At 58.9% G+C, this 26,413-nt stretch overlaps 1 protein-coding gene across 15 annotated transcripts in view; it reads right to left on the bottom strand.

Moving 5' to 3' along the window:
• Positions 1-26,413, bottom strand: part of TSNARE1 (t-SNARE domain containing 1) — a 167,917-nt gene that overhangs the window by 95,029 nt on the left and 46,475 nt on the right. For 14 of the 15 annotated variants that reach the window (XM_046642024.1, XM_046642025.1, XM_046642026.1 and 11 more), the window contains exons 3-5: positions 24,256-24,765; positions 10,307-10,384; positions 9,409-9,478 (exon numbers count right to left, since the gene is read on the bottom strand). In XM_046642024.1, coding sequence (XP_046497980.1) covers positions 9,409-9,478; positions 10,307-10,384; positions 24,256-24,765 — 658 coding nt within the window. The remainder of the gene's footprint in view (positions 1-9,408; positions 9,479-10,306; positions 10,385-24,255; positions 24,766-26,413) is intronic. The other variant, XM_046642028.1, reaches the window with a different exon arrangement.

Raw genomic sequence — 26,413 nt, 5'->3', positions numbered from 1 at the left:
TCCTGTGGCCCCCACACCTCCCTCCCTCTCCCTATGGCCCCCACACCTCCTTCCCGCCTGTGGCCCCCATACCTCCCCCTCGTGGCCCCCCGCACCTCCCTCCCTCTCCCCGTGGCCCCCACGCCTCCCTCCCTCCTGTGGCTTGCAGTCTGCCCTCCCGGTGCCCCCAGCTCAGAGCCATCTGCTCAAGAGGCCTTGCTGCCCTCGCCTCTCTGACCACCTGTCCGAGCCGGAGCTCAGACCCTGCACCGCCAACCGCCCTCTCGCTCACCTCTTCGGTGGTCTCACCCAGCCTTGTGTGCTAAATCCCCCTGTGTGCCACCAGCCCCCAGTCACATCCCCCCTAGGCCTGAACTCCAGAATGGTCTGTCCAACAGCCTGACGTCTCCACCTGGATGCCAGCGGGCATCTCAAACTCCTGTGCCCAAGCCGACTCCTCGCCCTCCCCAGCTCAGCTCACAGCAACGCCATCAGTCCATCCACCCCTCGAGCCAAAAGCCCAGGGCGTCCATCTTTGTCCTCTCCTTCTTCAGGCCAGCCCACTGGCACATCCCGTCGGCAGATAACCGCTGTGACATTGGGAAGCTAATCCAAAGCTGGTGTGACTCTGACCCCCAGCTCCCGCTCACCCCCCACCTCTCACCAGGGCAGTGACCAGGCCTCCTCGCCGCCCCCCACTTGAGGCTGCATCACCTGAAGGTGCCCCACAGCTGGAGCAAGCCGGTTAAAGGAAAGGCCAGAGCATGACATTGCCAACCCCAGGCTCTCCAATGACTCCACGGGTCCCTCTGCTCAAAGCCAGAGTCCGTCCAAGGGCGCTCCAGGCCTCCCAATCGGCCCCTTCTGCATCTCCCACCTCACCTCCCAACGGTGGCCCAGGCTCACTCCACTCCGTCACACGGCCTCCCCGCTGTCCTCGAACATGCCTGACACATCCCCACTCAGTGCCTTTGCCCCACTGTCCTCGGTAGCCACAGATGGGTACAGACAGCCACGCCCAGGGCTTCCGACAGCTGGAAGCAGCCGCCTGGATGGTCAGGATGCAGACGGAGTGATGGCAACTGGACCCAGCACATGCCTGAGGCCACCTCCCCTGGGAGGGGCTAGGCACACCACTGCCCACACTGGCCTCTGCTCCCAGTGCCCTCTCCACTCCGGACTCCACGTGGCAAGAAGGAGCCACACAGCACTCTCGTTCTTGTGTCACGGCTCCGCGGAGCCTCTGGTGTCCCGAGACAACCATAAGCCTGCTGCCTGTCCCGTGACGTGTCAGAGCCCTCTCTGTGACCCTGGGGAACAGCGCAGCAGGGTCACGGTGAACGAGGCCTCCTTAACCACCTGGCACCACTCTGCCAAGGCACTCTGCAAACAAGAGGATGCCAACCACACACCCACAACATGATGGCAGGAAAATGGAGGAGAACCAGCCGTCAGGGCGAGGTGGCCAGGGCCACAGGAGCACTGGAGATGGCCACCTCCCTGCTGCCCATCACAGAAGCTGACTGGTACACAGCCTTTCCCCACTGCTCTGACGAGGCGACTGCTCCAGACCACCCCTTCCACCTACGCAAGAGCAAACCAGAGGATGAGGAGGACACCAGGAAACATGCCGTGGGCGCAGCTGGAGCAGTACTCCAAGGAGAGGACAGCTTCAGACTCTCAGGTCAGAAAAGAGGAAGGAAGAAAACCCGTGTCCTAAAGGTCTACCTAAGAAGCCAGCAAACTAAACACTCAGGAACTGAAGGACACAGACAACAGAGAGAGGGTAGTAAGTTCAATGATTAACAAACCGTGAGACAGGCCAGGCACTGAAACAGTCAATGAAAGCAAAAGGATTCCCTGAAAGGATCCAAAAACCACACAGATCTAGACAAGGCGAGGCAAAACCCACAAATTACCAATGTCAAGAATAAAAGAAGGACGTGGCTCCAGACCCAACACGAAAAGGCAGATATGGAAACATCATGGATCAGATTAAGTCAATAAATGTGACAACTACGATGAAATAGAAAAATTTCTGGAAAGACACGAATTATCAAAACTGACTTGGGGCTGGCCCCGTGGCCGAGTGGTTAAGTTCGTGCGCTCTGCTGCAGGCAGCCCAGGGTTTCGTTGGTTCGAATCCTGGGTGCGGACATGGCACTGCTAATCAAACCACGCTGAGGCGGCGTCCCACATGCCACAACTAGAAGGACCCACAACAAAGAATATACAACTATGTACCAGGGGCCTTTGGGGAGAAAAAGGAAAAAAGTAAAATCTTTAAAAAAAAAAAAAAACTGACTCAAGAAGAAAGAGAAAACCTAAATAGTTCTATCTATTAAAAGAATTAAATTTGTTCTGAAAAATATTCTCACAAATACCAGGTACAGCTGGCTTCACTATCAAATATTTAAAGAAGACGGATACCATACAAAGTCTCCAGAACAGAGAGGAGGGAACACAGACCCTCCACGAGGCCAGCCTTGTCCCGACACCAAAACCTAAGCACAGAGTCTAAAGGAAAGGACACTGCACGCCACCTGCAGACAGAGTAGCAAAAATTCTTAACAGAAAGGGTGAAAGTGGAATCCAGCAACACACAAAAGGGATGGTGTGTCATGACCAACTGGAGCTCACCCAAGGAAGGCACGCTTGGCCAACATCCCAAGTCAGCTGATATAATTTCATATTAACAGAAAAAGTTTTAAAAGGAGAAAATCAACTCAATAAGTTATGCAGAAAAAGCATTTGACAAAATTCAACACTCATTAATTATAAACACCCTAAGAAAACTAGAAAAAAAAAAGGAGCTTGTCCAGCCTGATAAAGCAGCTGTAAAAGAAACCCACCCGTGTACGTGCAGAGGGAGACGGCCACAGCCACGGGGGCCACGGCAGGCACGCACACCCTCGGACTCTCCCAGCCATTGACCGGTTTACAATATTCCGTGAAATCACACGTTTATAATGCCGTGATGGGGAGAAAGAGATAAGAAGCACGAAGACCGAAAACAAAGTAAAACTGCTGTGTCACAGAAGACACGTTCGTCTGTGCAGAAAACCCTAAGGATTCTACAAAAAAGGCCACCGGAACTAAGAAGGGAATCCGATGAGGTCCCAGGTCACAGGCAATACACAGAACGCCTAAGTCGCCATGCTCACCACCCTGTGGCCTTGCTCTGGGCCTGCTGCTGCCCGCACAGCGCGGGGCTGTCACCACAAGCACCTCAGAGAGCCGCCAGCCTGACTGCCAGTGCCGGGTTAGCCTGATCCCAGCACCCCAGCCCCTCCAGGCCGATGCTGATACGCAAATCTGCGAAGGAAGGAAGGCGAGGCTCCCGGGAGGCAGGAGCCTGTCCCAGACCCCAGCCCCGCACACTGGGAGGCGGGCTGGCAGACCCCCAGCGGTCACGTGTCACCTCAGTCCCACTCAGGGCCACCACGACTTGCAAACGTGTTGCTCTTCATGACAACAGGATGAGGTGAGCGGACACCTGGAGGAGGAGAGGCAGGCTGTACCACACGGCGGGACGGCTGCTTCGTGGGCCTCCTAGCATGTACTCAAACAGGCCTCCGAGGCTGTCTGTGATCAGGGGAGCAGGGTCCAGGAGTGGAGGTATTCCTGGGGGGGCGCTGAGGAGCAGCCTCTGAGGGAGGTGGAGAAGTGAGAGGTGGGAGGCTGGCGTGTGCCCCCACGCACCCAGGGGCAGGGCCGCCCACCCATTTCTGCTTTCTACCCCTCAAGGGGCACTGGTCCTAGTTCAGGGAACCCAGCCACTGCAGCCTCCAGTGCCCCGGCCACCATTCCCCAGATGCCCGCAGCACCCAGGCCCTGTGCCAGGCCCTCCTCGTGCCTGCGTATGGCCAGTCCCAATGGGAGGTTAAGAATCAGGGAGGGGAGAGCTTGTCCAGGGTGGCCACCCTGGTGGGGCAACATTCAAACCTGCCAGTAGCCTTGCAAGGACCCACCACCGCCCCAGGCTGCAGCCCGGGCCCTTCTCCACCCAGGAGTGCCCAGCCCCTGGGTGGCCCTGCCAAGGGCTACCCTCTGAGCTCGGCAACACCAGCACCTCCTCCCTGAAGCCCCCCCAGCGTTAGCCTCAGAGCATGAACTCCCCTGGTCCTCCTCCCACCTGCATGGCAGCTTCTGCTCAGCCTTCCTTACCGGTGCAGCCCTACATCGACGCCCTCCTCAAACTCTGGCCCTGGCTCCAGCAGCAGATAAGGCTGGAGAGGCAAGCTCACCTGTGGCCCCCAACTGCACCTCAGCCCCCGGAGGTGCTACGAAAGGCACAGTGTGCTTGCTCCACAAAACCCCCTCTGGGCCCCAAACCTGTGCCAAGACCCAGGACCACACAGCTGCCTGAAAGGGCTCATGCCCATTGGGTAGCAGACAGCTCCCGGGCATTGGGGCTGAGACACAGTGAGACAGGAAAGGGCAGACTGGAGTGGGGAGAGGAAGGGCCTCACGGGGCTGCGGCAGGGCGAGGGCCATGCTGAGGACACACGTGGGAGGGCAGGGGGATACAGGAGATGACATCTGAGGACACGCGTGCGGGAGGCGGAGGGGGATGCTAGACATGATGTCTGAGGACGTGTGGGAGAGCGGGGGGGCACGAGACATGACACCTGAGGACGCGCATGTGGGAGAGCGGACACGGGAGATGACGGCCAGTCAGAACCCCAGTGAGCCGCCTCCTGCTTGGTTATTACCCTTTGGGGTGCCAGGAAGGGCCACTCTCAGCTCTGATACTGCTATTTCCATGGTAATGGAGATACCCACTGGAGGAAAAGGCAGCAGGAGGGGTCCCCACCAATGCAGGAACACACCGGAAGCAGGGTCCACGAGGCCTGGGCCAGCACAGACCTCAGCCTGGATGGAGCTGCAGCCTGGCTCCGGCGAGCCTTGGGCGCCTCCCTCCCTCCACGCCTCAAGCTCCCATGGGGTCTGACCATCCCTGGCGACTCAAGTGTGCTGTGAGAGGCAGACAGTGTATCCAGGACCCTTGCACGTGAGCCCCAACACCCACTCAGAGGAGCTGGGACCACCCAGAGCATCGGGGCTGGGGTTCTCAGCCAGCAAGCCCTGCACAGGGGCCCCTTTCTCAGTGGGAAGGAGCTGCCCTGCATGCCGCAAGCGCAGAGTCACTGGAGCCCGCATGGGTTAGGCCAGCCCCAGGCCTTGGACCCACCATCACTGACACGTGCAGGGCCCCAAGGCCCCGTGACCTCGGAGCTGGGGCTGCCTCATGGCGCAGTTCCTGACACTAAGGAGCAGGGCCTTGCACCCCAGGGCTCCTGGAATGACCGTTCATTCATGCAGCTTCTATTTCCGAGCAGCAGCTCCAGCAGCACCTAGCGCCACACCCGTAAGTCAGGCAGGCACCCCCTCACCACCACACGCCTCGTCCCCAGGGAGAGGAGCACCACCCAGGCCAAGTGGGCAGCCCACGGGCAGCCAGGCGGGTGTCTCCTGGCAGCTGGCAGGAATGACAAACCCACACCTGTCTCACACAAGATGAGAAAACAGGGCAGCGCTGGGAGGTTTCCATGAAGCTAAATTTATTCAATTGGAAGGACCGTCCTCTCTCCTGAGATCAGATCCCGCCTACTTGTGGAGTCCGGAAATGTCTATTTTTAAGTAAAATAACAGCAATAATGGATGATAGTGTACTATTTTTTTTATGTTCTTACTTGGCAAAATTAAAAACCTGGCGACTGTCAGTGTGGAAAAAACAGAGAGTTGGCAAGCCAACATTGGTCTCAAGTCACTTTAAAATGCTAACATTCCATGATGCGCACAAACTCCACCACGGAATGGGGTCACGCAAGGCTCCGGAAGGCCATGACGAGCACACCAGCAGCCTGTAGGAGTCACCCTGCAGGGAAGAGGGGCAGAGAGGGTTCAGGAAGCGGGGTTCTGAGGGAGGCGGGGGAGGGCACAAGAAGGCGCCAAAGGGAGAGTTTCTGGACCCGAAAGCTGAGGCCGATGGAGTCGGGGGCAGTGGCCTCAGGGACACTGGGGCACTGCAGGCCAGGCCCTGTGTTCAGGAAGATCTGGAGCCAGCACTACTCTCCAGACCCATGCTGGTGAGGTCATCCTTCAACAGCCAGCCCAAGAATCACGCGAGGGTCAGGGCCTCAAAAATGCCACCACCTGACCCAGGTGACCCTCCACTCCAGGGACCTAACCCGGAAACAGGCAGCAACCTGAAGAGGAACCACAACACCGTCCTGGGAATTCGGCTCACAACACCGAAAGCCGAGGAGAGCAGGCCGAGTCTCGGCTCAGCAACCACGCAGACACAACAGGGTCCTCTGCCCTCTGAGGAGCACGTTTCAGACTGCAGTGAGGCCATGCGCACCCTACAATCCTAAGCGCAAAAAGCAGCACCCAGAACGTTACTCACTTAAATCTAGTTCTACAAAACACGTCTGGATTTGAGAAGAGGCTGGCAGGAAACACCAAAATGTTAACAGTGCTTCCTCAGACATCCTCTATGTCCAAATTTCCTATAATGCGCATATGTTACTTTCACAATCAGAACACAATACACGTTGTTTTGGAAAAAAAAAAAACTAAAAAAAATAATTAAAAACAAAATGGCACACAAAATCTGCAAAGGACCCTCTGTTGCCTTGAGCTCTGGACCCCAGACTTGGCAGAGGTAGTCCCAGCTAGCCTGAATGAATGGACAGAAGAAAAGATGGATGGATGAACAGGTAGATGGATAGGTGGATGAACACGTGGATGGATAGGTGGATGAATGGGTGGATGGATAGCTAGATAGGCAAGTGGATGGGTGGATGGATAGCTGGATAGGCAAGTGATGGATAGGCAACGGATGGATGGGTGGATGAACGGGTAGATGAATGAATGGGTGGATGGATAGGTGGATAAGCAGGTGGATGGATGGACAGATGGATGGGTGGATGGATGGATGGGTGGATGGATGGGTAGATGAATGAATGGGTGGATGGCTAGGTGGATAGGCAGGTGGATGGGTGGATGGATAGACAGACAGATGGGTGGATGAATCGGTAGATAAATGAATGGGTGGATGGATAGGTTGATAAGCAGGTGGATGGATGGGTAGATGAATGAATGGGTGGATGGATAGGTGGACAGGCAGGTGGATGGGTGGATGGATTGACAGACAGATGGGTGGATGAACGGGTAGATAAATGAGTGGGTGGATGGATAAGTGGATAAGCAGGTGGCTGGATGGACAGATGGATGGGTGGATGGATGGACGGGTAGATGGGTGGGTAGGCAGTTGGATGGATGGATGAGTGGATCGGCAGATAGATGGGTTGATGGATGGACAGGCAGGTGGATGGATAGATAGATGGGTGGATGGATGAGTGGATAAGTGGATAGGCAGGTGGGTGGATGGATGGATGGATGGATAGATGGGTGGACAGGCAGGGAGATGGATGGATGGATGGGTGGGTGGATGGATGGATGGATGGATAGATGGGTGGACAGGCAGGGAGATGGATGGATGGATGGGTGGATGGATGGATGGATGCGTAGATGGGTGGATAGGCAGGGAGATGGATGGATGGATGGATGGCTAAGCAGGCAAGTGGATGGATGCATGGGTGGGCAGATGGCTGAGTTTGGGTCTGTCAATTCAGAGAGGTGTAGCCTTGGCCACACTCCAACTTCTCTCAGAGACTGAGTGTCTTCATCTGTAAAACAGGAATAACATGACCTGCCCTCCTCTCTCCAGGTCATTGGCAGGATGCAAGAGCTAAGGGCAGGGTGAGCCCCACACAAGGAAGCCCTATTCTGCTAAGAGGTACAATGCTGCCACGATCGGTAACCCGAAAGCATCAAGAATCATAAGGACAGAACACACTTAACCCACAGATGATGGGCCCAGACCTTGGAGGCGCAGCCAGACAACCAGCATGGGTCCCCAAACCACAAGGCTCCCTGCTGAGGTGACCAGCCAGGTGCCTGCAAGGACATAGGGCATGTAAGGAAGGCCACCGATGCCCGGGTTCTTACTAGGATCTGACAAGGTACAGGCCTGGCATCAGCAAGGAATGGTCCCCTGCAGGTTCATGCCCTGCGGGACTGGCCATCGAATGCTCATTACCCAAAGAACAATTTAACGGTTTTCTCCTGGGGAACACCAACTTCTTGGTTTGCCCAGAACAAAGTTAGGGGGAGGGAGAGGGCTAGGGACAGGTCCAGGACAGCCCTCCCCACTATGCCCTGCGGGGACTCCTCCAACCCAGGAAGCACCAGTGGTCCACAGGTGGGGCAGGGTTGCGTGACAACAGGAGGAGGCAGAGAATCCTTGGGTCCAAGCATGGGGCTCCATGCAACTCCATGTGGGGTGTGGGGCTCAGCTCTGTCCAAGCACCTAGGCCTCCTTGGGGCTGCTCAGGCTTAGTGCAGTGGTTCGCCTGGAAGAAGGGCCCCCACCTCTCCAACAGACGTCGATGCCAAGAAGAGACACACGGTCTTGTCCACAGCCGCGCCTCTCAGAGCACATTCAGTCCACCACCCCACACCGTCCTTGTTCGCAGGCAAGGTGGCTCAAACTCAAAGAGGCGTCATGACCCACCCGGGAGCCCCAGATAAGGAGGCGGCGGAGGGAACAGGGGTTCCGACACAGGCCTTGGCTCCCCCCCGCGCTGCCCACCCTGCACCACACTGAGACTGCTGCCGGGAGAACTGGGGGCTCCTCGGGGCCCCTGAGAAGGGCCTCACAGCCTGTGGAGAGGCGCTGGGCCCGGGCTGGCCTGAACACAGAGCTGGCCTGCCCTGTGCCAGCCGGGTGGCCTGCAGGGATCGCCCTTCCCTCCCCAGGGACCCAGGGCTCCAGCTTGCAGACAGCACCGCACCTGAGGAGCCCATCTGTCACAGCCGAACCGCCTCCCAGACCCGCAGCCTCACCAGGCCAACCCAGGGCCGGCTTCTGGGTGACCCCAAAAGGAATGCCCAGTGGGACCCTAGCAGAGGAGAAATCAAAAACACAAATCCTGGCTCCAACCCAGCCTGAGTCCACCACCTGCAAACCGCTGTGCAGACAGCACTCCTGTGCCATGTGCACCCACTCAGTGTGCAGCCCCATCACTGAGCTCTGGTGCATGGCAGACATGTGTGGAGATAGTGGGGCAGAAAGTGTGCATGCCAACGCATGTCCCGCCACCTGAGTGTGATCCTGCACACGGGTGTGTGTGTGTTCTCTGTGGGCAACACAGGACACCTGAGCTTCTAAGAGGGGCGCGGGCACATCTGTGTGCCTCCAATGGAGGGTGACACCCAGCGTGAGCTCAGCCTCAGGCTCCAGCACCAGGCAGGCTGGCCCTCGGGGATGTGGGGTCCAGGCAGCTGTGGGGCCAGTGTGTGGACAGTGCAGGGCACACCCGTGACACCCACATACACTGAACACAGGCACACACTCACAGGCTATCCCGTAGCTCCTGCGTGTCACTCGGCGTCCCCAGGGAACGGAGACTCTGCTCCAATGAGGTCACTGCCGAGAGAAGGGGACAGGCATAAGGAACAGAGGGAGCTCCTCAGGTGACCCCCAGACCCCAGGCATGTCCCGCACCCCCAGCAGAGGCAGGGCAGGGGCCCAAGGACACGGGGGTCAGGGCCAGGGAGACCACCCAAGTGAAGGACCTGTGGGAGCCAGGACAGCAGGGCCGGGCAGTGCCCAGGCCCTCTCGCTCAGTCTGCCGAACCCCCAGCAGAGCCCCCGGACAGGACCCCTCTCCCCAGCTGCCCTGGGACAGGCTCTTGGGCTCACATGGGGCTCAAGGGCTCTTGGGAGCGGCCCCCCGCGGGCCTTGCCCTAGGTCAGGCGGAGGGCTCCTCTCCTCCCCTCTCCTGCTTGACCAACGTGTCCCCACACTGCAGGAGCAGAGGGCAAGCCCTGACCTGGCCCTCTGGGGTGTGGCTCTTGCCCCCCAACCCCCGGCCTGTGACCTGTGAGTCAGCCAGCACTGCCTGTCTAAGGGAGGCTCTGACATGCTCCTTCCCCTTGGGGCCTCGTCCAGGTCGCACAGGGCATGTGACCGTGAGAGAGGAGCAGAGCTGAGGGTGCAGCAGCCTCTGGGTGGGAGGACGGCAGGCCTGCCCCCATGCTGCCCTGAGGCCGACACGCTCTGCCTTCACTGACCTGGCCTGCCCGCCCGTCCTGAGATGCCTGGGCCTGGACTGCAGGCGGCCTAGTTGGAGGAAGGCCATGGGCACACCCACCACCCCCAGTGTCACCCCGACCTCCCGTGGTACTCTCGGCGGCCCAAGTCAGTCAGGTGGGGGCAGGACAGGACGCGGCTGGGCCTGGGTACAGACTCACCGGTGGAGTTGATTCGGAAGACATTGGCTGACGTCTCCTGGAACAGCTCCTGGAGGTCACCCGGATCCACCTGGGTGGCTGCAAGAAAAGAGGACAGGGGAGGACACACGTTCACTGTGCTGCCCACAGGAGACCAGCACCACTGGTTGCTCACAGCTCCCAAGCTGAGAGGTGGCAGTCACCCCTCCTGGCTGGCCGCCAGGGTCGGGCAGAGCTCAGAGCTGGAACGGTGAGCCTGCATGCGCACGTGCGCCCACAACCCAAAGGAGGGAGAGGAAAGCAGAGGACGGCTCCTCTGAAAGGCCTAGCACCAGGTGCCATCTGCCCAAGCACGCCCAGCAACACCACTGCCGGGCACACGCGAGAGAGATGAGTGCCGGGGCCTGCGTGAAGGCCTGCAGATGCGCGCGCAGCTCTGCTCACGAGCCACAGGGCGGGGACGACGCCGCGCCCGTCACCCAACGACAAGGTGCGGTCCATCCTGACAAGGGAACACCCTTCAGCCACAAAAAGGAACGAGCAATGACACATACCACAACACAGCTGAGCCTCAAGGCTGCCTGCCTGTGGAAGGAGCAGACACGAGGCCCACGCTGTCCAACCCCTGCAGAAGTGCCCAGGTCGCAGGGGCAAAGGCACAAGCAGGGAAAGCAGACTCCTGACTGCCAGGGGCTGGGAGGGGGCACGGGGGAGTGCTGCCAAGTGTGGGGTTTCTTTCTGGGGTGATGGACTGTTCTAAAATTAGATAATCATGATGGTTGCACAACACTGTGAATATACTCAAAAACACTGGATTGTACACTTTAGGATGGTTAAAATGGTGAATTTTAGGTTGTATGAATTTTATCTCAAAAGAAATACCAAATGTGTGTGGACACCACATCCTGGTGAGGACCGGACTGCTCCCAGGCTGCTAGGCCGAGTAGAAGACAGCCCAATCTCACAGAAAGGTCTGCCGTCCCTTGAAGGTTAGACACCGCCCACCCGCCGCCCAGCAAGGCCACCAGGTATTTACGCAGAGAAACACAAACATGTCCACAGAAAGCTGGTGTAAGACATTCACAGCAGCTTCCTCCTCACAACCTGGAAAGGGCGCGCCTGCCCGTGGACGGAGCACATAGGCCCAGGGCCTGCCCACGACAGGGCCGCAGAGAAGGACGCACCACGTGGGCAGACTCACACGCACCGAGCCGAGGGAGAGCAGCCAGACCCCAGAGCACAGACTGTAGGACCCAACTGATAGAAGTTCCAGAACAGACAACAGTAACCTCCAGTGCCCCTGCGGCTGGAAGAGCCCGCACGGCCCAGAGTGGCTGAGCCTCCACGACAAGACAAGCGGCCGGACCTGTGCCAGGTCCAGCCAGGGCAGCAGGAGGGAGGCACAGAGCAGGGAGGGCCCGTTCTAGGAGGCAGGAGACCCGCACACCATCCACATACCCCCCTCATGAACAGGTGCTTTCAGGTCCCACAGGTCTGGCTCCCAAGCCCAGCCTGCCATGCGCGCTCTCGGGATCTGGGGTCCGCCTCCTGGGCTCTGGGAGCCTCACTGTTCCCACCTGCAGAATGGGGATGAGACCCCCAGGGAGGGTTGACGTGAGTTTTTCTACAGGACAGACGCAGAGCAGGGGCTCAGGCAATGCTAGCTCCCAGGCCTCGTTCCTGTCTACGGAATGAAGAGGAGGAACTATCTGGCTCCAAGAATCCTTCCTGTTCTCGATGTCTCTGTGTAGACGACTCCAGGAGCCATTCACACTGGGGTAAACAGACCTTCTGCAGGAAACGCAGAGCATCTGCTACCAGCTCGCTGTCCCTTCTCAAAGCCATGCTCCTCTGGACAGCCCTTCAAGCACCGTCCGCCCGCTCACTCCTGGCCAGCCCTCCCCTAACCCAGAGCAAGTCCTGCCCTCGGGGCCAGCGGCCCGTCTGACGGGGCCGGACTGCCTGTCAATGGAGCTGCCGACCCTGTGTAGTGTGTGTCTTTCCAGATAACGCTGGCTGATTGGCTCTGACGTTCTGTCCCGATCTCGGATGAAGCCGCTCAGCTCGGAGAGGCTGCGTGGCCCGGGCCCCACGAGGAAAGAGCAGAGGCGGCATGGGAGCTGCAGCCTTGAGAAAGGTGAGGAGCCACAGCACGCAGGGCAGCTGGCCCGTCTCTCGGGGAGAACGCCACGGAGACACAGCAGCAGGGCCCCGGCTGAGCAGGCTGCGGGCAGTGAGGTGGCCTCTGACAAGGAGCAGAGCCAGCGGCTGGCCCAGCTGTGGTCCAGAGGGCGCACGGCTCTGGGGCTCGCCAGCCCCCGCTCCAGTAGCAGGAATCACTGCAGAGCCGTCCTAGGGGCAAGGCAGCCCTGGGGCTTGCAGGCGCCCACAGGCAGGCCTGGAGTACAGTGGGCAGGGGGCAGGCAGAAGCCAGAGGGCTGGGTAAAATTGCCCTGAGGGGCTGCCTCCAGGGCCGGTCTTGTCCCCAGCCCAGCAGGCAAGTGCCAAGGCTCTGATGCAGAGCCCCACGCAAGCAGCTTGCAGAGGCCCCGCCTCGGGATGGAAGCAGTGGGTGTGCCAGCCTGGCAACAGCAGCAGCTGCAGCTGGCTATTTCCGATGGCTGCTGTGGGGTTTGGTAAACACCTAGAGCCACCGTGGGCAGGCGTGAAAACCAGGGCTGGGGGTGGCTGCCAGCCAGCTGCCTTGAGAGTTAATGTGGACCTACAGGGAGAGTAGGAGGAAATGTGCAAATATTCTGAAGACACAAGGCAGGTCCGGCCCTGGAGCAAGGACAGCTGCAGGACCGCCTCTGGCCTCCCGTGGAATCCAGGGAAGGCAAGAGGGAAGACAGGAGGCCTCTTACCTCAGCCTGAAGGAATGCCACGGGGGATGCCACCTAAGGCCGTCGGGCAACTAGAGCTGTCTCCTTCAGACCCAGCCTCTCCTTTGTCCCAGGTGCCTGGCCACAGAGCAGCAGAGGACACTTCCCAGCCTCCCTTGCAGCCAAGAGCAACCACGTGACTCAGTTCTCACCCCTGGGATCTGAGAAGTGAGCACACTGTTTCTCCTCACGTTTTAACAGGAAATGCCACCCGTGACTGCCTCTCACGCCTCCTCCTGGGCTGGGACGTGATGGGTGGGACTCTGCCTCAACCGGGCAGATGAAGACAACACCCTAGGGGCACAGAACCACAAGCTGGAAGGAGCCTGGGGCCCCCAGTGGCCCTGGGGAGCAGAGCTGCCTCACGGCCGGGACAGCTGGACGGCTGCAGGAGGGAGACGAATGCTCCATCTTATTCAGGGCCTCTGCTCCAGCAGCTTACCCGCTTCTTTACCTATTACACAAACACACCGCAGGAAGTAAGGGCTGGAAACTTAACAGACACACACTGCGAGTCTAGTGGAAGGCTCAGGTTAACCCCAAAATGCACGGGTTATCCTGCCTCATGCGCTCCTGGATCTCACAACCAATGGTGGGCACTGTGTGACCGAGGCAGGTGGGCAGTGGGACACTTACTGCAGAAATAGTAGTCGAGCCTCTGCGTTCAGTGCAGGTGACAATAGGGCCTGAATTTGGTGGTGGCAAGGGTGGTGAGAAGGCTACCTGAGGCCTCGGGGAAGAGCTGACAGAACTGCGGACAGGTGGAACTGAAGGGGCAAGTGATGGGAGGACGGCGGGTGTCCTCGTGGTGTCCTCACGTCTGTCAGCCCAGGTATGTGGTCAGTGCGGCCGGGATGGAAGGCATCGGGGGCGAGGAAGAGGTCACTCTGGTCAGGGGGCGAAGGTGGTGCCTCTGGGTCAGCATGGGACCATGTGGGCAATTCTCAGGTCAGAGGTATGTGCTGGAGACAGGAATTTGGGGGCCAATAGTATGTAGAAATTAAAACCAAAGACATAAGCCAAGTTCTCAGGAAATAATGCCGTGAGAGCACTTCAGCTTCTGTCATAAGGGAAACGGGGGCCAGGATCGCCCTCCCCTGTAAACAGTTAAAAGCTGGAATAAAGATGGGAAACACAGTCCTGATGAGGGACAAGCCTGGGAACAGTATTCCAGCCTGAGAGGAGCCGCACGGTCCCCCAGCTCTCCGATAAGCAGGAGATGGTGCAGCCTGCGGAACCGGGAGGATGACTAGGGTGGAGCCCAGCGTCTCTGGGCAGGAGATGGATGCCGGGGCCTCAAGACCCAGCAGCTCCCCGGGGCAGGGGACCAAGGAGAGACGGCGAGGCAGAGGGAGCTCCAGGAACCTGCACCCAGTGCCCTGGGTCTCTGGCCAAATACACTCTGCGTGTGCACAGGGAGAGACCCCACCGGCCAAGGAAAGGACGACCTCTGAGAAAAGGGCACTGACCAGGGACCTGTGAGCCAACAATGCTCCTCTCTCACACGGAGCCAGGAATCAACGAAGGGCGCAGGCAGGGAGCGCACAAGACCTCACTGAGCGCCCAGGGCGTGCAGCGGTGGCCACAGAGGGTCACACCTGAGGAGTGGGGCTGGGTCAGGGTTAGGGTGCGGGCTACTCTGGAGCGCCCTAAAGCTTTTTAAAACAATCTCGAAAAGACTCAAATGCCCCACTGTAACTTTCCTGTCCCTGGGACAAAGACCAATCCTCCTCAAAGGAAAACCACCAAACCTAGCGCAAAAGGATACGAAATTCACAAAGTAGCAGGGAGACGTGGCCCTCCCCAGGAGAAAAAGCAGCCGGCAGAAAACGAGGCCCAGACACGAGACAGACAGAGACGATGGAAGGAGCGGGGAAGCACGTGTGGAGAGTGTGGAGTGCTCATGGGAGCGAAGGGCACGCCTGCCCGGGGAGAGGGAGATGGAGGACGCGGAGAAGACCCCACGGAACTCGTGAAGACACAGGACAAGGCTGACATCAGACGGTGCCTGCTTGGGACTAGCACAGCTCGGAGCCTGAAAAGTAAAGGATGGTGACCTTGAGGAGCAACAACAGAAGCGACACAAGAGGGAACTCGGAGAGGAAAAGACTGGACAAAGTGCAGGAGCCGCGGGACCTGGGGCAGCGTCCAGCGGCCACACACGTGCGGGGAGAGCCGCAGAGGGGACAAACACACAGAAGGAGGGTCAGGAAATAGGGACCAAGAGTCACCAAAGATGGCGCAATTATAAACTGAGATCCTGAGAATTTCAGCAAGTCCCAAGCAGAATAAACATTAAAAATAAAAAGCCCAAGGCACATTATAGGTGAAACTGCAGAAAACCTGTGATAAAGAAGAAACTTTAAAAGGTGCCCGAGAAAAACACACAGTGGCACGCTGAAGAACAAAATAGAAAGGGACTTCCTCCTCCGTCGGGCGGCACAGGAGCCCAAAGACGACAGAAAGACGGCCTTCAGGCGCGGAAGAGAAGGAAAACCCTTCAGCCAGAATTCCATACCCAGGTAAGATATTTCAAAAATAGAGGCAAAATAAAGATTTATTGTAGACAAAGAAATGCTCAGAGAATCGCCTCCAGCCAGACTTGCTCCAGGAAGTGTTAAGCGAAGCTCGTCAGGTGGGCAGAAACAAGGAAGGTGAGGTGGACGTACGTAAGGGGCCGCAGGGCCCCCGCCGGGGCCAGGATGAAGGCCGATGAAGAGATGCTCTGTCTCATTTTCAATTTACTTAAGAGATGACTGATTATTGAAGTAGGACCAATAAAGTGTTATTAGCAGTGACACGCTGCTCCTATCGGGCGAGGAGCGAACGTGTGAGGGCAGCGGCGTCTGTCGGGGATGCAGGGGCATGGTGTCAAGTGCTAAAAGCAGGTGCGTGCTCTCTGTGCGACTGACGGGTGGCTGTGAGAAGCCAAAAGTGAACTGTAAACTCTGAAGCAATCATCAAAAATCAAAGCGAACAGGTCTGGTGGCTCATAAGCCATCAGCGCAGTCAACAGAACACTCAACACTCAGTTCCTCCAAAAGAGGAAGGAAGAGAGAAAGAAAAAAAAAAGAGAACAGAAGGGAACCATAGAAAGCAAGTATCAAGACGGGAGATGCTAATCTCAACAGACCGGTATTTACACAAAGGAGAATGGTCTCAACCTGAGTCGTCCAACGCAGTCCCCGGGTGGCCAGGGGCTCCGCACGGGGGAGTGCAGACTCCAGAGTCAGGCACTCTGTGACCACTCCAATCCATGGCAGAGATGCTCAGAAGGGTTCAAAGCAAACTCTACTGTAACTGAATACAAGAAACCGACTTTAGAGATGCAGCTTATAAATCAAAAGACTGGAAAATTCTATCATTTAAACAGTAATCGTAAGGAAGCCGGAGCAGCGACACTATCATGAGACAGAGCAGAACTCAGAACAGGGGTAAAAAGGACATTTTTACAATGATAGAAGGGTCAACTGCTGAAGAAAACAGAACAGTCCTAAATACGCACACACCTAATTTCACAACTTGAAAACACATGAAGCAGAAACTGACAGACTAGAAAGGAGAAACAGACCAATCCACAGCTGCAGTCAGAGTTGTCACACCCTTCTCTCGGTGGTTAACAGAACCAGCAGACAGAAAATCAGTGAGGGTACGAAGACTTCAACAACACTATTCATCAACCGACCTGAATGACAGTTACAGGCCTCTCCACCCAACAACCGCCAAATACACATTCTCGTCAGGTGCGCATGGAACACACGAGGATGCGCCACATTTCAGACCAGAAGGCAAGTCTCGCTATATTCATAATAGCTGAAATCATACAAATATATTCTCTGACCCCAACAGAATTGAACTAGAAATCAGTAAAAGGAAGATGTCTGGAAATATAGAGAATTACCTGAAAATTAAACAACACATTCTAAATAACCATTAGTAAAAGAAGAAATCACAAAGGAAATTACAAAATATTTTTAACTGAAGAAAATGAAAACACAATATACACAAATTTGTGTAAGTAAAGCAATACACAGAGGAACATTTATAGCAATAAACAGTTATATTAGGAAGGAAGAAAGGTCTCAAACCAATTATCCGACAAAAGCAAGTTAACCCCAAAGCAGGCAGAAGGAGCGAAACAACAAAGATGAGCAAAAATCAACTAAATCGACACCGGGCATAAACAGAGAAAATTAATGAAATCAAAATCTGGTTCTTTGAAACAATCAACAAAATTGACAGACGTACAGCCAGACTAATTGAGAAGAAAATGGAGAAGACCCAAATGAGCGCTATCAGAAAGGACAGATCTCACTCCGCAGCCCACAGGCGTCCACGCAACAGCCGAGGGCTCTCATGAACAACGTCACGCCAGTAACTCTGACAACTAAGGGGACGGCGCGGGCACGTTCCGCGGAAAACACTCAACAATCAAAGCTCATCTGAGAAGAGACAGAGAGCGTGGCTAGCATCTCACAGGAAAGACACCGTGGCGTAAAGTCTTACAATGAACTGCCGTCTCAGACGGCTTCTCAGGTGAAATCCGCCAAACATTTAAGAGAAGAATAACACCAATTATGCACAAATTCTTTCAGGAAACAGAGGAGGAGGAAATCACTCCCGGCTCATTCCAAGACTCACTTCATGGTGACTGTCATCGAGACGCTGTGGGGCCGCACAGGCAGAGACACAGAGCCACGGGAACAGAAGGACTCCCCACGGGCACACGGTCACCTGCGTTCAGACACAAGTGCCGAGGGAATTCAACGGGGAAGGAGAGTCTTTCCAGCCAATGGTGCTGGATAACTGGGCATCCACTGAACCTCAGCCCCACGATAACCAAACTCAACGTTTATTATAGACTTAGATGTAAAAACGAAAACCATAAAACTTTAAAAAAAATACTTTAGGACCTTGCTGTGGGCAAAGAAATTTTAGGTGGGATACAAAGAGCGAAAACCATAGAAGAAAACACCAATAACATCAAAACGTACAACTTCTGACCTTCCAAAGAGACAGTTAAGACAAGAAAAGAGAAGCCAGGCCTGAAAGGTTTGCAGTACAGATATCTGACGAGTCCCCCATAGCCAGAATCCAGAGTGAGCTCACGCAACGTGATCAGGCCAACAGCCCAGCCTACAGCGGGTGACAGATGTGAGCAGACACTGCACCAAAGCGGGGCACAGATGGCCGGTGAGCACACGACAGGACTCGGCATCAAGGAACAGCACGCTGGAACGGCAGGAGATCCCAGCACACACCGCCCCCAGAAGGGCTCCAGTCAGAACGACGGCCCACAGCCAGTGCCGGCCAGCACGCTGAGCGCACGGCTCTTACTTGCTGCCGTGGGAAGTGAAGATGGAACCACCACTCTGGAAAACAGCTTGGCAGTTTTTTTAAAAGTCAAACTTACACTCAGCATATGAACAGCAATTCAACTCTTAGGTATTTATCCCAAACCTGTTTGTCCGCACCGATTTGACACAGATGCTCACAGCACCTTTACTCAGCCAAAAGCTGGCAACGACAAGACCACTTACCATGGGAGGACATGACACCAACGGCCCCACGTCCACTCCTGCGCAGAAGGATGCACTGCTCATACACACGACACACGGACAGTCCTCAAACACGTCGGGAGGAAGAAGGCAGCTGGATGTGAAAGAGCACAGGCCGCAGCCTTCTGCAAAGAGCCAGCCCAGAGCGGCGGCCTTCTGCAAAGAGCCAGCCCAGGGCGGCGGCCTTCTGCAAAGAGCCAGCCCAGAGCGGCGGCAGCAAATGAGTGGGTGAGTCGGGGGCCCAGGGTAGCGCCGGAGGTCCTGGGACGAACAAGCCGCACCCTCGCTGGGGGAAGCCAGGCGGCATGTGTCCCGGCACATCTCACTAACTGGACCCTAAAGGGGACACACTGAATTGCACACAAATTGCATTTGGATAAAGCCCCATCCTCACTAAATGAGGGGCAGGCCGAAGCACACGCCTCTGCTCAGCCTCGGCGGGGAAGCCCCTTGGGGGCCACCTCCACCTCGCCCCACAGGCCAGGGTGTCTCTCTCAGGGCAAGGACAGAGCCTGTCCACCTTTCCCTTCACACAACTAAGTGTCCCAGAAACATCTCCTGAACAAAGCAACATGCCCTGAAGGAGCCCAGGGAGGGGCGCCCTCGTCCTCCAGTCCCTCCCCGACGGCACCCCGAAACGGAAGGAGGAAACACCATTGCATAGCTGCTTCTTTGCCTGCCTCAATGACTCCCCGCACGTGGTAAGATACAATAAAACATCAGGGGCTCATCGGCCTCTCTCTCAGCATCCCACCCCCTCCGCTTCCACTGCGGGCAGGGGTAACAAGACTTTCTACAAGGACCAGGGGAAGGAAACGTGGCCCCTCTGGCAGGCGCCGCCTCCCACATCTGCCATAGGCGCCGTCGTCCTCTGCCCGAGGCAGAGAGAGAAGGGACCCCACAGTGGGCAATCGCGTCATGTCGCGGGGTCTGCACAGCGGGCTGCCCTCCCTTCCCCAGGTCCCAGAGGCACCTGCAGCAGCAGCAGGCCAGCGGGAGGGGACCCACAGGACACCCCACAGTCAGCACAGGGAGACCCCTGGGGCCGAACAGCCCCCCCCACCTGCCCCGCACACAGACCACTGGGGGAGCTGACTTGCAGGGGCTCTGCCCACCATAGCACCACCCGAGGCCAGGCAGCTCCCCACATCCCTCTGAGGGCCGGACTGAAAGATGGGGTGCCTGGGGTCCCAGGCAAGAGGAGATCAAGTGACCCCACAGCACCACAAATGCAGGACAAGCCAGGGGAAGCAGGAGCACCTCTCAGCTCGAGTGAGACGGGCCTGGGTAAAACCTAGAGCCCCACTAAGCTGGGGTGGCAACCCCTCACTGTCGAGTGGGGTGACAGCTGCCTCTCCTCACAGCCCGCTGGGGTCCGCCCAACACAGTGCCCGCACAGGCTCGGGGCCCAGGCCAGGCCGTTCCCCAGATATCGCCAGCCTCCCTGCAGATGAGATGCGGGGTGTGTGGGGGTTCCACACTACGTGACCCCAGCAAGGGTCAGGTCCCAGCATGCCCAGTGGCTCCACCCTCACAGCTTGGCCTCCGCAGGGTAACTGGGACTTCTCGCCTCTGACCCATGTGAGCAGCTGCTAGCTTCTGCATAACCTGGCCGGTCACTGGTGCCCAGCCCACCACTCCAGCACGCGAGGGTCCCTGGTCACATCCAGCTGATGGACACAGAGTGAATGGAGATAACGGGGTAGTCCCCCGCGAGCACATCCCCATTCTGAAACTCACACACCCGTCACCATAGCTTCAAAATATGGAGAGCACGGCTGGTGGGCCCAGAAGGAGAAACAGAGAAATCCCAATCCTGGCACGTGACTGGAAGAGGTTCACCAGGAGCACCCGGTGGCCGGCCCCAGGACCAGCCTGTGTGGCCCACGGTGAACACTCAGAAAGCAGGCATCCCAGGAGCGGAGCTGGCGGCGAGAAGCATGTCTGTCACGGGCTGTTCAACGAACCCTCAGGCCTGGGCCCATGCTATGGACACTGGAGGAGGAGCGGGAAGCGCTGGGAAGAGGAGGGACAGGGACCGTCCGCTCTTCAGGAGATGGCCTCGCTGCCCCGGGCATGGGAGACGGGGCTAGGGGAAGTGGGAGCAGCCAAGAGCCTGCGCAGGGCAGGGAGGTGGTGCCCCGGCCAGGCAGCTGCTGAGGCCACTTGAAGATGCCGCAGCCACTTGTGCCGGTCAGTGGCTCATGGCGCTGTGACTGATGGGCAGTGTCTGCCACGGACAAGGCGTGGGTATGCAGGCACCAGGCCGGGAGGCCCCCGCTACTGAAGAAGCAGCCCTCCAGGCTCCAGACAAAGGCTGCAAAGGGCTCTGGGAGGGAAGGCTGAGTGGGCAGACCCAGGTCTGGGCCCGGCCGCAGGGCTCCCAGCGAGGAGCAGCAGCACAGGGGGCAGACGTGCCTGCAGCACCCCCACCGGGGCCACACTGCCCACCCTGTCACCTGCGCTCAGGAACCCCGGGAGGCGGGACGCCAGGGCAGGTCACACGGAGGGCAGGGCAGCCCACGCAGGCCTTGTGCAGAGGACGTGTCTGGACACAACCGGGAGGCCAGGGCTTGTAAGAGCAGCCCTGTGGGGAGCCGTGCACCTGCCCCCGCCCCACCTAGGGCCCCAGGGAAACAAGCTCCTACAGGAGAGGCCCTGGAAAGTGAAGGGGCAGAGGGCAGGGCTGTGGGGAGTGTGCAGCTCACTCCCCCACACAGCGAGGCGGCGTGACCTCAGCCAAATGCACCAGCACCAACACGGGGACACTGTGGAGACCCAGGATGGGGCTGAAGGGAGGGGAGTGAATGGGCCTCTCCAGAGTGGGACCCAAGTGCTCAGGGTCCAAGTGCCAGGCTCCGGATCCGCATGCCCCAGGGAGGCAGACAGCTGTGCGGGCGAGCGGCCAAGGCTGGGCACAGGGCAGCCTCTGGTCCCGGAGGAGGCAGCAAGCAGGGTCACTGCCCATTGGGAAGAACACAGGAGCGATCAGGGAGCAAAGGTCTGCTGGCCCCGTGGGGTGGCCCTGGCCCCTTATCATCCCCTGTTGATCACAGCAGCCCAGGGGGTTCAGAGACCCCACTTTACAGAGCAGAGGCCCTTGCTCTCAGGGATCCAGCGCTCTGTGACCCCTGCCGGCACACAGGCAGCATGCACCTTCCAGGATACCAGGGGCCACGAGGACACCAGGGCAGCGGCGCCCAGACCCCCACACCAAGCATCCCCACACCACTAAGGCACGGGCTGGCATCCGAAAGCAGAGACGAAGCCCGTGCGGGCTGCCAGTCAAATACCTAGGTCGACCTCGCTTCATTTCTGAAGGTCTTCCTGTAGCTTCCGGCCCAGTTTCAAGCCAAAGACTATGTGAGGAATTGGAAATGCCCCCTCAGACCCAACTCCGTGCCCACCCAGGACCAAGGAGGCACGCATCTGCCCTCCCGTCTCTAACTCTCCGTATTCGGGCTCAGCCGCTCATCACAGCTCCTGGGTTACAGTCTGGACCTTCGGTTCCTACCTGTCCCCACGGCTCTACTGCTCTCTGGCACAGGCCCCTGCACCCTCCACACCCCATGCACATCTGGGGTGTCTGCCCAGGCTTACAGTCCAGACGCACGTCTCCTGAGAGGGCAAGGGCAAAGGGATTCTCAGCAGCAACCAGTAACAACGAGTGCTGGTGAGTATGCAGGGGACTCAGGAAGGAACAGCGGTGGACAGCTGAGAGGAGCAGAGGGGATCCAGCGAGAACCCCTGCAGAGCAGCGGCGGACCAGGACCTTGGCCCTTGGGGCCTAAGCCCTCCCTCCAGCCCTTGCCCTCTGACCCCAAGCCAAAGAGCATGCTCCTAGAGCCTGGGTCAGGGCAGGAGGCCCAGGGACCAGAGGCCTGGGACACAGAACTGGACAACAGGCAGAGAGGGGAGCATCACCCCACTCCCACCGTGTCCCCCAGCACTGCCTCCCCACTGACATCACTGATACCATGTCAACACCACATCCACTTGGCCATCACTCCTGGCAAGCTTGAGCCCAACCCTCCGGGAGCCCTAGGCATGGCCACCCACACACTCCTCATCAGCCCCTGACTCTGAGGGCACCTGTGAGGAGGCAGGAGGGCCTCTCCACGTGAAAGCCAAGGGTCCCGGAGCCCGAGGCCCCAGGACAGCAGCCCTCTGCATCACCCAGGCCCTGCACGTGACCACTGCCTCACAACACTCCCTGCCCCACAGGGCCTGTCCTCACCCGGGACAGCACAGAGGGGAGCCCGGGCTGAAGACGGGATCCCACGCCCCAGCGCAAGAGGCAGGGGTGCTCCCCACAGCACAGGACACGAGCCCCACCCACAGCCACAAGGAGAGGTTTTGCCATGCCCAGCACCACCTCGTCCTTGCTGCACACACGGCTCAGCGTGAGAGCACATCTGGGCTGGCAACTCAAGGGGAGCGGTAGCCACCTGCTGCAGCCCCGTGCTCCAGGCCAGTCCCAGAGGGCACGATCTATCTGGGCAGCTCCCACAGCAGAATGCAGACCTGACACCCGTGCAGCAGGAGTCCACCACGGGGACCACAACACCCTCATCCTCTGCATACTCACAATGGCCTCACACAGCACTTCTGCAGCCCTGCGTGCCCGCGGATTGCGCACACCCAGACAGCATACCACCCCAGCCCATCCAGAACGCACTGCACCTAAGCTCCCAGACGTTGGGCCCACATTGACCTCCATCAACCTCCCCAACCCGCCGTGCCTGACTGGGGCCTTTGTGAGACGTCAGACCCTCAGAGGGACACACCCCCGGAACATGGCCCAGGGAAGGGCTCTGTCTGCACCCCAGGAGGCCCCGAGGTGAGCCGGGCTCCCTAACCCTCCCTCCCTAGCTGCCCCTCCTGATGCTGCAGGGTCGGCCCCACTGTACTGAGGCCTCTTCCGGATGTCACACCAGCAGCAGTGCCACGCGTTCCAAACACTAGCCCCGATGCCCAGTCGTGAGACCAGGTCAGAATGTCAGCACAACATTTTATTTACCAAACAGGGTAGGACAGTGCGGTTAGAGCGGCTCAGGACAGCACAGAGAGGTCGGCGCATGGAATGGCATGAGGTCAGCAGTGCTTGAGATCCTGCGTTTCAGGCGTGTGAAAACGCAGGCAGTGACAGAAAATGTACTTCTGACTGCTGGTCATGGTCAAAAGCAGGAACCAGGTGACCTTGAGAAGGGAGCTGCGTCTTGTCCGTGCAGCCCAGCCCTCTGCTCTGTGGGGTGAAGGAGAGGGCTGAGGAAAGCTAAGGAGGAGCCAAGTCCCTGTGAAGCGCCTCGGTATTTAAACTGTCGCGGGCGTGCAGGGACGGCGGGTGAGCGCCCGGGCGCAGCTGCAGAGGACGAAGGGGCGGGAAGGATGCGGACGATGGAGGTGCTGGTGAAGGGGTCGGGTAGGGGATCCCTAAGGAGGAGGAGGAGCCGCAGCATCCCCGGGGACAGGCCAGGCCAGGCGGGTCTCTGCCCCGCTGTGGGCGGGGCTGAGCTGGACAACAACTCACCTCTGGGGGGCTCCAGGCTGAAGCCCCCACAGGACAGGGCCTGGCAGGAGAAGGTTCTGGCCACCACCTGCTCCACGGGCGTGAGTGCCAGGGCCTGGGGCTTGCCAGAGCCGGGGCCATGGGCCGCCCTGCGAAGGTCACCCAGCTTGCGCCGCACGACGGCGCGCAGATCCCGCCACTTGTGCTTGAGGTCCACGACGTCGCGGCGGCAGTAGCCCAGCGCGTTCACGGCCTGAAGGATGCGGCTCCACACGCGGTACCTGCGGGTCGGCTCGGCCTTCAGCAGCCCCGTGCCGAAGAGCAGCTGGTGGTGCTTGCTGACCTTGGACACCAGCACCTCCGTCTCCTGCGGGCAGAAGTTGGGCTTCCTCTTCTTGGCCCGAGTGGCGCTGGGTCCCGCCATCCTGCCATGGGCCCCGGCAGCCGAGTCCTTCCTTGGGCCGGCGGAGGGGGACGAGGTGGGCGAGGTGGGCTCCGGCGTCCCGCTGCCGTCGGTGGCAACCCCTGGCCCTGGAAAGGCACCAAAAGGCAGGTGTTTAAGGCACCTGGGCCAGTGTGGATGGCGGCTCCAGCAGCAGCTCCCGGGGCACCTCCTCTGTGGCTTCTGCTTCAGGACACTGCTGGACACTGCTGCCTCTCCCGGCCGCTGCCCCTCCCTGCTGGATGTCGGAGGCCTGGCTCCAAGTGCTAGCCCCGCCACTGCACGGCTGGGCGCCACCCAGCAAGGGACTTCACTTCCGGACCACAGCGCCCATCTCCACAGAGGGCTCCCATCCCTGCCTGCCTCCTGCAGCCACTGTGGGGCCGAGGAGTGAGACAGGCCTCTCCTGTCCGCAGGCAGAAGGCACTCGGGGCCAGGATCAGGCTGTTCCTAGGACACCTCCCATCAGAGGACAGCCCTCACCTCTGCCATGCCAGGACGCCCTGGCCAAGAGCCCCTCAGGATGTCTCTGCTCCTGCCTTCCTGCCAAGCTGCTGGCCTTGACTTCCCCTCCCACGCAGCGAGCGGGGAGCAGGCAGCCTGGTCTGTAGCTTCCGCCCCCAGCTCATCGGCACCCCCACAGCCTCCCTCTCCTCACTTCACAGGGGTCCTTGGGCTGGGCCAGAAACAGCACCGAGGTCTCCAGGCCTTTGTCACTAGCCTACCGGTGCCAGCCTGGGGACAGAGGGACGATCTGTAAAGGCAGAAGAAAGGGCTCCCCCATCAGACCACGAGTCTCCCAGAGGCAGGGACCAAGTCCCCAGTACTGAGGGGCCCCTGAGGGTGGAGGGATGTCTGAGCCTCTCCGGGGGAGAGCTCACAGAGCAGCAGCCCGCGTGTCTCTTCCAGGTCCCTATCACCCAGAAGGCCGCCCTCTGCGGAGGCCACCACCCCTCCTCCTAAAGCGCACGCCCAGGACCCAGTGCTCCCTCACTAGCCCAGGCTGTGAGGAGAACCCAGGATCTGGACGAAGGGGCCATTGTGCAGGCCCAGCCCCCAAGCACGAGCAGCCCCTCACTCTCGGCCGTGTGGGGCCAGGCCTCATCCTGCAAGCCCACAGTGCCCTGACAGTGCTGGCCATCACGCGACATCCCTCCTGCCACTGGTCCAGCCCTGCCACACCATCCCCTGTGCCTGGGGAAGGGAAAGGCTGGGGGGTGAGTGTGGAGACGGGCTGGAATCCCTGCCGCAGCCCTGAGCCCCAGGCCTGCGCGTCCCACCCCGGCCGGCTGACCCTCACTCCTTAGCGCTCAGCAGCCTTCCCGGGACCCCCAGACCCTGCATCCCAGTGGAAGTACCTCGCTTCCTGGCCCTCGGGCCTCCGGGCGTGCCCACCGGCCCCAGATCACCTTCCCCATCCTTGCCTACACAGGGGTCCTGCGGGTTGCTCTCTGGCGATGGGCAGGGGAAATGGCGGATTCCATACTCAGTCCAACATTTAGCGCACTCTACGGACAGCAAGGGACATTCATGGTTACGCCCAGCCTGCCCACAGAGCGGCTCAGGGCGCTGCTAGCAGAGCAAGGGCCCCACACAGGACAGCAGGCACCCCAAGCCCTCTAATCATCCACGCTGAGAAGCTCCACTTGGACTTCCCTCCTCCAGGAAGCCTTCCCTGACTGCCCCCTCTCTGGAACACCTCCTTCTGCTGAAAGCCAGCATGGAGTTCAGAACTTT

This window comes from Equus quagga, chromosome 16, assembly GCF_021613505.1.
Source record: "Equus quagga isolate Etosha38 chromosome 16, UCLA_HA_Equagga_1.0, whole genome shotgun sequence".
Lineage (NCBI taxonomy): Eukaryota > Metazoa > Chordata > Mammalia > Perissodactyla > Equidae > Equus > Equus quagga.
The sequence above is the reverse complement of the archived record's forward strand: the minus strand, read 5'-3'. Positions and strand labels throughout refer to the sequence as shown.